Below are 12,555 nucleotides of genomic sequence, written 5' to 3'. Positions count from 1 at the left end.
TGTCCAACCCAAAAGACAGCACCTCTGGCATTGCAGCGCTCCCTCAGTATTGCACTGAAGTGTCCACCTAGATTATGTGTCAAATCGCTATCGTGGGCTTGAACCCATGACTTCTGTCTCAGAGGCAAAAGTGTTATCACTGAGCCAAGGCTATTTAAGATTTTTGGAAAAACAGGAAGCAGCATTGAAAAGGAATTTTGTCATTTAAAATTGTCAACTATTTAAGATGGGTGCATTGCTTTGCTGACTTTTGCTCCACTTTATCTTCTGTTAAGTTTGTGCAACCTCTATAACTGGCGTTACAAGAAACTAGGGAACCTTCCCCATGTCCAGATCCTACCTGAGTTTTGTGCTGCCAATGCTGGCTTAGTGTACGACTTCCAACTTATCAATGTGGAGGATTTCAATGGAATTGGTGAATCGGAGCCCAATCCATACTTTTACCAGGTAAATAGTTGTCTTAATATCATTATAATTTTAAGTGTCTATAAACTTAATTGGCTGACATTGAAGATTTACATCCTGATGATTTTTGTACTAAAATCATTTTGGCATTCTTTTCCATTTTCTTTGCATTTTCTGGGTTTTGTGCGTGTAAAATCCACTGCCTGCTTTTCTGAAACCCAAACTGTTACTCAACCATTTGACAGAATCTTGCTGAGGCTGAATATGCAGTGGCCCTTTTTATGTACATGCGCTTACTGGGATACCCTGCAGAGAGAATTAGCATCTTGACAACTTACAATGGTCAGAAGCATTTGATTCGTGATGTTATCAATCAGCGTTGTGGCGGTAATCCTCTTATAGGACGACCAAGCAAGGTAAGATTTCTCTTCAAATCTTGTTACACAGCTCACCTGATTTACAGCAGAATAGTGAAATATAGTAACATTTTGCAAGTATTTTTTAAAAATTGACTAGGTGGAAACTATATGGCACAGTGTGTAAAGAGCACACATAAGTTCAATTTCCCTTTCCTACTATCCCAATTTCAACCACACTGTACAGAGAAGCACTGAGTGGAGGTGAGGTATCTCCCTTCGGGGGGGTGGGGGGGGCGGAATAGGAATACTGGGGAGCACCTCATCACCAGGGTGTACTCAAACATCTCTCTTGATGCCTGGCTAAGAGTGGCACTGGAAGAGACCAGGTGAGGGCTGTGCAAAGGAAGGGAGTTTTTTTTTTTTTTAAAGCAACTGATAAACATAACTGTCCCTCCCCAAACTAATTTCAGTACCAAATTATTTGTAACTAAGAGCCGTGCAATATTGCAGGTTATGCAGTACGTAAACATGGAATGAGCAAAGGCCATTTGTCCCATTGAGGCTGCTCCTTTCAATGAATCATGTGGATTTTGTTCTGTCATAGTCTAACTAATGTGATCTAGAGCTATCGTGCTCCAAAGAGTATTTCATCATCTGTGCGTATACTTATTTCTATAACCAGCTTTCATAAGAGTTTATTTCATATACTTTCTACTCTGACGAGATACTAAACCTTGTATACATTAAAGGTGCTATTTGCAATCCAAACAGAGGGCTTTTAAGTGACCATGAAATTATTTTTTCCTCATCCTTTTCCCTCCCTCAAGTTTTCAATTCCGAAGTGAGCAATTTTTTTTCTTCTAGGTGACCACAGTAGACAGATTCCAGGGACAACAGAATGACTATATTATCCTCTCATTAGTACGAACTAAAGCTGTTGGACATCTCAGGTATGGTTTGTGGCATGATTTTTGATCACTAATGAGCTTACAACATGAGACTGTACTGAATGATACCATTACAAGACTTGTATAAATGATTACAAATAAAATAATTTAAGCATCTTAAATCAAATCTTTCAAGTGATCACGCCATTAGAATCTTGGAAATCTTTCAGTGGATTTAATTTCAATCCTTAATTTCTTTATCGTGTATATCCAACATAGTCTTGAACAGTGGTACAGGGTCGGACCAATTTCTTTCATATCAATTTACAAAAAAATGCATTTCATATGAAGGCGAGACACAATTTCACTAAAATCAGCAGGTCACTATTCCTGCTGTTGTGTCAAAAGAAATTAGATATTCTTTTCACTGGTTTGAAAAAATTAGTTTAAATAAATGATGAAGCTATAGTAGAAATGGACTGAAGTATTGTAACTTGTTAGGCTCTTCAGTTCTCCCCCCCACCCCCCAAGTCATTTTTAGAAAATAGAAAAAAGCAATCTGGAATAGAATCAGAAAATGATAGCAATGTTAACCTATCTTTTTCTTTCAGCTGCTGACCCGTTCTGTATTTTTAGCATTATATATATATATATATAAAATCTGTTTTGTGCTGTTTAAAATAAATGGAAACTTCCTTTCTGACAACGGTTAATCTTCCCTTCACACAACAGTTGTAATTCTACTGGTAATACTGATGGGGCCAAAGATATCTGTGTCTGCCAGTAATCGATATAGATGAGTGAAGACTAAATTTGTTTATAACAGATGTTTATCTATGGTAGTAGGACAGTACTTCAGTAACAAGTTACAGGAAACTCTCGATTTACTGGCACCTAAATAACCGGAAATCTCTTAACCGGCAAAATTCAGGAGTAGGTTCAGGTAAGTTTTACTTCATATTAGTGGCCGTTCCTGGATCTGTGGCTGTGTAACGGGGTTCCTGCACCTGTTGCTAAGCAATAGGGACACCTGGATCTTGTGGCCGGGGTTCCTGCACCTGTTGCCAAGCAACAGGGCAGCCTGGATCTGTTGCCGTGTACGGGGCTCTCGTACCTTTTACTATACCTCTCTGTAATCCGGACTTTTTGTTAAACTGGCACCACGCCGGTCCGTCGATGCGGATAAAAAAGAGTTTCCTGTATAAAACTATATGAACCCATTTCTTCATACACGTTGCTGTCAAAGGTCCCTGGGTCATTTCCATATGAACTACTTGGGACTCTACTACCCTAGGTATAATTCAGAAAAGTTTGATTGACTTCCTAAGAATTGAAAGTTGCCAAAAATTAGTTTAAATAAATGATGAAACTACAGTAGAAATGCTAAATGATAAGATTGGTGTGAAAAACAGGAGCTGCACAATTTTATGCTAATTAAAATTAAACAAGCACTGCTTTTTATAGAAAAGCAAACTACTGCGGATGCTGGAAATCTGAAATAAAAACAGAAAATGCTAGAAACACTTCTCTCAGGCACTTCAGGCAGCATCTCTCTACAGGTGCTGCCTGACCTGCTGAGTGTTTCCAGCGCTTTCTGTTTTTATTGCTGCTTTTTATAGGTTGATTGTGCTGTGAAAGCTATAGCTATTGACTGAGATATTTAAAGAGAAAACTGTGTCTCTTTTAATTTATTTTAACAATATAATTTAAATTGTTCAAGCATCTCTAGAAATGCAGGTAAAATTAAATGGACCCTCCAGCATATTTCATGTTATTAAGGGATTAGGGAACCTGCCAAAGTAGTAGCAGTATGTTACAAACTTTCTTATTACTATGTTGCCCTGCATTAAAAATTGGTGCAGTTTTAATGTAGTTATTTTTCTCTCAACCCATCATTCCACTACTTGACTAGAAAATCTGGGTGCTACTTACTTTTGTTCATGACTTGTAAGGAATATTTTGAGAGTTATGTATTAGAGTTCAGATATGGTTGAAATGCCACCTTAAATTTGAGGGGGACAATCACTATTTCTTCCCTTTCTAAAGTTCTAGAAAGTCTCATCATCTCACAATTATGCTCCCACCAAAACATGTTTGAAACCCTCCAATCAGGATTTTATCTTGCTCACAAAACAGAGACCACAATGGTCAAAGCCACTAATGACATCCTGTGTGACTGTGACCCCAGTGTGCTCTGCTTCCTTATTCCCCATCTCTATCCTGCTGTCCACAGACTACTCCATCCTCGCCGAAATCTCTCCTCCACATTCTCCTCTGGCACTGTTCTCGTATGGTTCCACTTTTACCTGTTGCTTTGTTGGCACTACATCACCTCCAACAGCTTCTTATCCCTTCTGTGCTCACACAGCCGCTTCTGCCGCAACCCACTCTCTCCCTGACCACCTTAGTGACATCATCTACAACATGAGGTCAGCTTCCACATGTAAAGCAGTGACAGTCAGCTCTACCTATCATCTCCTCTGTTAATTTTTTCCACACTCTCCAATTGCCTATCTGACATTAAGACCTGGTTGAGCTAAAATTCCTCCAGCTAGATGTTGGCAAAACCAAAGCTACCCTCTTCAGCTCCCCCAAATACTGACATATCTCTGGGCTTAACTCCATCAACTGTCCCAGCTGTCACCTCAGGATAAGTCCCGAGGTGCAGATTCTTGGTGTACTCCTCAACTCCAGTTTCACTTCCTCCCCACAACTGATCGATTACGAAAACCACTTTCTTTCACCTCCCAACCATTGCCTGCCTCTGCCTTATTCTTCCCACGCCACTGAAACTCAGATCTACACCCTTGAGGCTCTTCACTGTTCTCCTTGCTGATCTTCCCAGTTCCATTCTCCACAAACTACAACTCATCCGGAATGTTCTCAACCTCACCAAGCCTCATATTCTCAGCCTTGCCTGGCTCCAGTGCCACCAGAGAACTGACTTTAAGATCCTTGTTTGTACATTCAGGTCTCTCCGTAACCTCACTCTTCTCTCCCTCCCTGATCTCTTCAAGGTGTATATCCGTTCATCGACTCCTCGGGTGCCAGACTATTACTTGTTTCCAGCTTCATTGTCAGCAGATAATATTTCGGTCACTATATTCCTACCCTATGGAACTCCTCTCTCAGCATCTCCACTTTGTCACAACCCTCTCTACTTTCAGAAGTTTTCCAATGACCCTTATCTTCAACTGCATTTTAGATCCTCCTAATCCTTTTCCCTTCTCCCTCATGTTTGGTGTCTACTTGTCCATTTTCCTGTAAAGCATTTGTAAGATGTTCAGGTTGGTTTGAACTTCTGTCTGTTTGTAGAGTTCAGACCCGTGGAACAGACAACTCGAGACAAAGATTTCAGGGTAAACTATTCTTTACTTAAAATCAGCAAGAGGCTACAAGTAAGCACACAAAATACAACCCGTACTCAAAGCATTTACTTATCTCAAGTAAGCACGCACGGATCATACAGTAAAACAACTCCTACTCAAATCATTTACTTATTGCAAGCACACACGAATCTAAATTCTTATATATATAAATCGGTCGATCTGTCTGTCCTGTCTGTCTGTCATCACGTGTGCGTCTGTCTGGTATGCGCTCGAAAGTTACAGAGCGTACCTACGCGTGCGTTACGTCGAAAGAAAGCTTACCTTTCCAAAACGGTCTTAAGCGTATTCACGTTTCGGCCGGGCTAAAATCGCGCCCGCGGTATCCGAAAAACCTTCAACATTCCGCTCATTAGCATCTCATTAACCGCTCATTAGCGACAGAGTGACCTCGGTCGACCAATCGTACGCCGGGTTGCTGCCGCGTGCGGCCGGGCCCTCCTACGGTCGAGTGACGGGACGATTGACCAATCCTACGCTTTGGTCACCTGACGGTCGACCAATCGGTGCGTGTGTGGGCGGGCCTTATCGTTCTGAACCGAGGTGAGTGGCCGCCATCTTTATTCTCACCTGTGTGTTTATTTGTTAGGAGCGATTTTTTTTTAATGTGTAAAACGTCAAAACACAATGTCTAAAACGTTAAAACACAATGAAGATGTTCTTAACAGCCGTTTAAAAAAAAAAAATAACTTTTGGTGTTTTCAGCAAGAATGCGCGTTCCTTCTCCGTGGCAGCTTTTTAAAAACATTAAAAAACTTTCAAGATGGCCTCCCATCTTCTTAACACCCGTTTATTAAAAAAAATTTCTGTTGCTTTCACAGACTGCGCGGGTTACCCCGGCAACCGGGCCCGCCGGCCGTCTCTCTCAGCCGCAATCGGTGGACTTCAAGCCGGCTCGGCCGGGGGGGCGGGGCTCTCGGGAGTGCGGATCTCAGCCGGGGCTTGCTGAGCGTGAAGGGTTACCCCGGCAACCGGGCCCGCCGGCTGTCTCTCAGCCTCAAGACGGCTCACGCCTGTTCTCGGCTCGGGAGTGCGGGGCGGCTGGGGCTTGGAGAGCGGGGCTCTCGGGAGTGCGGGGCGGGGCAGCGCGGCAGGGTTACCCCAGCAACCGGGCGTGGCCGTCTCTCAGCCTCAAGCCGGCTCACGCCTGTTCTCGGGGCTTGGCTCCATTTGCGGCCGCGGGCCACTCGCCCTCTCTCTCTCCTTCCCTCTGTCTCTCTCCCCCCCCCCCCCACTTCTCTCCCACGCTCCCCCTTCTCTCCCCTTCTCACCCCCCTTCTCTCCCCCGCTCCCCCCTTCTCTCCCTCCCCCTGCTCGCCCACCATCTCTTCCCCGCCCACCATCCCTTCCTCCTCCCTGCCCTCCCTCCCTCCCCCTGCCCGCCCACCATCCCTTTCCTCCCCCCGCCCGCCCTCCCTTCCCCCCGCCCGCCCTCTCTTCCCCCCCCCCCCCAGTCGCTCTCTCTCTTCCAACAACAACATTCCCTCGAAAAAGCCTCCGCACCGCCGGGCACTTCAGCTAGTGTTGCATATAATAAAACAACTTGTACTCAAATCATTTACTTATTACAAATAAGCATGCACGAATCTAAATCATTTACTTTAAACTCAAGTGATCAGAAGCAATCACATACGTACTAACACTATTAACAACAAAGAAGGCGTTATATGCTTCAAGGTGCAGGGAAAGGCTAGAATACTCAATGAGTACTTTGTATCGGTGTTTACTAAGGAAGTGGATGCTGACAAAATATCGGTAGCAGTGGAAAAGGTAGAAACAATGGAAGGGGGGGGAAATTGATAGACAAGATGTACTAGAAAGGCTGGGTATGCTTCGATTGGATAAGTCACCTGGCTTGCATCCCAGATTGCTAAGGGAATTGGGGCAGGAGATAGCGGAAGGGCTTGCCATAATTTTCCAATCTTCCCTAGATGCGGGGGAGGTGCCTGAGGATTGGAAAGTGGAAAATGTGGCATCATTGTCAAAGAAAGGGTCATAGAGTCATAGATTTATACAGCACAGAAAGAGGCCCATCGTGTCCACGCCGGCCATCAAGCCCTGTCTATTCTAATCCCATTTTCCAGCACTTGGTCCGTAGCCTTGTATGCTATGGCATTTCATGTGCTCATCTAAATGCTTCTTGAATGTTGTGAGGGTTCCTGCCTCTACCACCCTTTCAGGCAGTGAGTTCCAGATTCCAACCACCCTCTGGGTGAAAAAGTTTCTCCTCAAATCCCCTCTAAACTTCCTGCCCCTTACCATGAAACTATGACCCCTGGTTATTGACCCCTCTACTAAGGGGAAAATTCCTTTCTATCTACCCTATCTATGCCCCTCACTATTTTGTACGCCTCAATCAGGTCCCCCCCTCAGCCTTCTCTGCTCTAAGGAAAACAACCCCAGCCTATCCAGTCTCTCTTCATAGCTGAAGCGCTCCAGCCCAGGTAACATCCTGGTGAATCTCCTCTGCACCGTCTCCAATGCAATCACATCCTTCCTATAGTGTGGCGACCAGAACTGCACACAGTATTCCAGCTGTGGCCTAACTAGCGCTTTGTACAGCTCCATCATAACCTCCTTGCTCTTGCCTTCATTAGCCGAGGCATAGAATATAAGTATCCCATATGCCTTTTTAACCACCTTATCTACCTGTCCTGCTGTCTTCAGGGATCTATGTACATGCATACCAAGGTCCCTCTGATCCTCTGTCTTTCCTAGGGTCCTACCATTCATTGTGTATTCCCTTGCCTTGTTAGTCCTCCCAAGATGCATCACCTCACACTTTTCAGGGTTAAATTCCATTTGTCACTGTTCTGTCCATCCGTCTAGATCGTCCTGTAGCCTGAGGCTTCCCTCCTCGCTATTTACCACTCTGTTGTGTATGTACCTTTAAGAGAGAACTGCTTTTATACTGTAGTACCGGCAGTGACCACACCTGTATATAAAGCAGTAGCAGGCTTCTGTACTTTCAGTTCCAGCATACCCTCTGTTCAGTAAACACCTCTTATTACCGTACTCCTGCAGTCCGTGTGTTATTGATGCATGGACACTACAGTGGCGACGAGCAGGTTCGAACTCGCCTGCAGTAATTGTTGATGTGCCTTACTTCTTAGCTCTGGGTAATGACTCAATACACTCTTGGATTCGTCAGACGGACAGGCCTTTTATTTCGCTTGCAAGGGGAATCAGTACCTCCACTCAAGGGGTGAGGCTACTATTCCAATGATACAGCGTAAGCGTTCCATATTTATACAGTGTAACAAACAAGTTTGATTGACATTCCTTTGTTCCTCTATCAGGATACATTTTAGATTAATCATCAGGTCTTATGACATATTGACAGAAGGATCCTGGACACACAAGTCAACCGTTAATCTATAACAGGGCATGAATCGTGTAACCGGAGGTCCTCTTTAATCTTAATCATGTATTGGGAGGCTAGGTTTGCTTACGGTCGCACGTTGTCAGGTCACTGGGTACTTCAGAAACGGAACCCATTGTTTCACTTCTACATTCTCATTAGGTGGGCAGACATCTGTTCTTGGCTGTAATCCAAGTACGTGCAATAGCTCTAGTTACACATCGACTCTTGACCGGTGTCAAGTCTGAAAACTTTTACCCAGCAAGCACCTGAAATTAACCCCTTATAATATGTAGATTTCCTTATACTGCATCACCTCACGAGGATCCATCCCTGGGAAGAAGCTTCTTGGAGGTCGAAGCCAGAGCAACGGGCGTCGACCGTGGGCAACCGCCCAGTGATCCATCGGAGTCCAGAGAATCGCAGGGGAAGCTGTGGAGAGCTGGGCCTGGTTCTCCAGTCAAGGTGTCCCAGCAAATCGGGCTGGTAGCAGGTAGTGCGCTGACCCTTCCCGGACTGCGGCGGGGCTAGAGCTCGAGCGAGTGGCTCTGTAAGGGGGCCGAGCAGCGTCGTCGGGAAGAAAAAGAGAGCGAGAGGGTGGAGCGCACAGGGCGGGGCCGGTGCTCAAGAGTCGGGTAGCGTTGAAAAAGAGACGCGCAGAAAGCCGCGGGGCGCCGCCATTACCTGTTAGAACGCGAGGAGCAGCATTGGCAGCAGGGGGAAGAAGGAAAAGCGCGGGAGGCGCCATTTTAATCCATTGGGGAAGAAGGAAAAGTGCGGGAGGCGCCATTTTAAACCACCCAAGATGCCGAAGAGTGGCAGCATCACTGTTTTCGATAACGAAATAGAAGACTGGACCACGTATGTGGAAAGAATTGAAGTGTACTGCAGGGCAAATGAGGTGGCCGCTGAAAAGAAGGCATCGGTATTATTAAATTTGATGGGCACGAGAACGTACGGCCTATTGCGAAATTTAATTACCCCAGCTAAACCAATGGAGAAAAGTTTTGAAGAGATTGTCAATATCTTACAGGAACATCTAAACCCTACACCGCTGCTGATAGCAGAAAGATTCAAGTTCCATAAATGAAACCAGCACAAAGACGAGGTAATGCTGACTATCTTACGGAACTACACAAGTTATCGACACACTGCCAGTTCGGAGCAGGACTGGCAGATACCTTAAGGGATAAGTTTGTCTGCGGGCTCCAAAGTGAAGGAACCCAGAAACGACTACATTTGGAAAAGGACCTTATGCTAGAAAAGGCTTTCAGCGTTGCAGTATCCTACGAAGCAGCAGCACGGGGAGCTGCGGAAATACAACAGAAACCGCAAGAATATAGCACTAATGAAATGGCATATGGAGCAGAAAAGTGCTATCGCTGCGGCAGAACAACCCATGACCAGAAGGATTGCTGGGCTAAGGACAAAGTATGCAGGCAATGTGGAAAAATGGGACACATAGCACGAGTCTGCAGGTCGGGAAAGAAAACCAACACTAAAAGAACTACTAAGGAAAAGTACAAGAAAGTACAAAAGATGACGGACAGTAGTTCAGAAGACCAGAAGAGTGATAATGACTCCGGGAGCAGGGGACTAAGTTGTCTAAAGCTACACAACGTGATCGCAAAGGAGAATCACCGACCATTTGGGTCACCCTCTGATGCGCCATCAATAACTCCAGAAGACCACGAGTTAAACTTATAACAAGTAGGCTTTTATTAACAAAAGAATACGAGCATGCCTCTGCTGGTAGACCGATCCTTAAAGCCAGGGGGACTGGAGGTCAATCACCTTTATACCTGGGCTTAGGGGTGGAGCCAGGGGCAGAGCCAGCTGAGGCATGCCCAGACATGTTCTGTACAGGCAGATTAGTGGTTTACCACATTCACCCCTTGTTTAAAATGAGTCCGGCGGGGTGAAGTGTCTCAGAAGTTCGTATAGGCAAGTCTCTCCGGGGGTCTTGTCTGCCGTAGTGATTGTCGTGGTGCCGGCTGCGGCGGTTCTTTTCCCGCGGCCGTTTCCCGCGTGGGCCGGAGCACCGGCGTGTCGTCTTCGTGGGTGCGGGGTCGCTGGGTGTATAAGGGTGGGTCACAGGGCCCTGGCGTGCCGTCTACTTGGGTTAGATGTGGATTCCCTTCTAGGGGTGTGTCGTGGGTAATGGTAGTGGGTAATGGTAATGGGTAGTGGGTAATGGTGTTTTCGGTGGCACCTGAGGGTGTGAGGTCTCGTATGGAGACCGTGTCTTCCTGCCCGTCAGGATACGCCACGTATGCAAATTGTGGGTTGGCGTGGAGGAGGTGGACCCTTTCGACCAGGGGGTCTGTTTTATGGCTCCTCGTGTGCTTCCTGAGCAAGACGGGCCCTGGAGACGTCAGCCATGGCGGTAGCGATGTCCCCGAGGTGGATTTCCTAGGGAAGACGAACATTTTCTCGTGAGGGGTGGCATTCGTGGCGGTACAGTGTAGTGACCGTATGGAGTGAAGCGCATCGGGGAGGGCTTCTTGCCAGCGGGAGGTTGGGAGGCCTCTGGACTTTAAGGCTAGCATGGCGGTTTTCCACACTGTCGCGTTCTCCCTTTCTACTTGTCCGTTACCCCGGGGGTTGTAGCTGGTGGTCCTGCTCGTGGCTATCCCTTTTTCGAGCAGGTACTGGCGCAGCTCGTCGCTCATGAACGGCGAGCCCCTGTCACTATGGATGTAGCTGGGAAAACCGAATACAGGTAGACTATCCTTTATCCGAAAACCTCGGGACCAGCCGTGTTTCGGTTTTTGGAGAATTTCGGATTTAGGAAGGTGGGTCGGCGGGGGTCGGGGCCGGCGGGGGTCCGCGGGGGGGTCGGGGTCCGCGGGGGGTCGGGGTCGGCGGGGGGTCGTGCGCACGACTTACGCTGACGCTCAGCGTAAGTCGATGGGGATCGGGGTCAGCGGGGGGTCGTGCGCACGACTTACGCTGACGCTCAGCGTAAGTCGTGGGGGTCGGGGTCGGCGGGGGGTCGTGCGCACGACTTACCCTTTAGCCGAACTACCGAAACCCTCTAAAAACCGAAGGTTTTTTCGTTCAGCGTAAGTCGTGCGCACGACTTACGCTGAACGAAAAAACCTTCGGTTTTTAGAGGGTTTCGGTTTTCGGAAGTTCGGATAAAGGGTAGTCTACCTGTATGGCGAAGAGGTCATTGAGACATTTGATGACTGTGGTGCTGGTCATGTCCGGGCAGGGGATAGGAAACGGGAGTACTCGTCAATGATGTTGAGGAAGTACGTGTTGCAGTCAGAGGAGGGGAGGGGCCCTTTAAAATCTACGCTTAGGCGCTCGAAGGGGCGGGTGGCTTTTATCAGGTGCGCCCTGTCTGGCCTATAAAAGTGCGGTTTGCATTCGGCACAGACTTGGCAGTTCCTGGTCATGGTCCTGACCTCCTCGATGGAGTAAGGCAGGTTGCGGGCCTTAATGAAGTGGAAAAACCTGGTGACCCCCGGGTGGCAGAGATCGTTGTGGAGGGCCCGTAGCCTATCGACCTGTGCGTTGGCACATGTTCCACGGGATAGGGCGTCCGGGGGCTCATTAAGTTTCCCGGGCCGGTATAAGATATCATAATTGTAGGTGGATAATTCGATCCTCCACCGCAATATCTTGTCGTTTTTGATTTTGCCCCTCTGCTTGATATTGAACATAAATGCTACTGATCGTTGGTCAGTGAGCAGGGTGAAGCGTTTACCGGCCAGGTAATGCCTCCAATGCCGTACAGCCTCCACTATAGCCTGGGCCTCCTTTTCGACTGAGGAGTGTCTAATTTCGGGGCCCTGGAGGGTTCGTGAAAAGAAGGCCACGGGTCTCCCCGCCTGGTTAAGGGTTGCGGCCAGGGCGAAGTCAGACGCATCGCTCTCCACTTGGAAAGGGATGGACTCGTCCACGGCGTGCATTGTAGCCTTTGCAATGTCCTCTTTTATGCGGGTGAAGGCTGCACGGGCCTCTGCCGCCAGGGGGAAGGAGGTTGACTTGATAAGGGGCCGGGCTTTGTCCGCGTAATTGGGCACCCATTGGGCGTAATAAGAGAAAAACCCCAGACATCTCTTCAGGGCTTTGAGGCAGTGAGGCAGGTGTAGTTCCAGAAGGGGGCGCATTCGGTCGGGGTCGGGGCCGATGACTCTGTTTTCCAC

At 47.3% G+C, this 12,555-nt stretch overlaps 1 protein-coding gene across 2 annotated transcripts in view; it reads left to right on the top strand.

Annotated features, from left to right (window-relative positions):
• Positions 1–12,555, top strand: part of aqr (aquarius intron-binding spliceosomal factor) — a 126,194-nt gene that overhangs the window by 100,892 nt on the left and 12,747 nt on the right. For both annotated transcript variants that reach the window (XM_086003441.1, XM_086003442.1), the window contains exons 31-33: positions 276–447; positions 651–821; positions 1,629–1,714. In XM_086003441.1, the coding sequence (XP_085859567.1) occupies positions 276–447; positions 651–821; positions 1,629–1,714 (429 nt within the window). The remainder of the gene's footprint in view (positions 1–275; positions 448–650; positions 822–1,628; positions 1,715–12,555) is intronic.

This window comes from Somniosus microcephalus, chromosome 12, assembly GCF_052327205.1.
Source record: "Somniosus microcephalus isolate GS21.2 chromosome 12, FLI_Smic_1.0, whole genome shotgun sequence".
Classification (NCBI taxonomy): Eukaryota; Metazoa; Chordata; class Chondrichthyes; order Squaliformes; family Somniosidae; genus Somniosus; species Somniosus microcephalus.
Note: the sequence above shows the minus strand (reverse complement) of the source record. Positions and strands in the feature narration are given on the sequence as shown.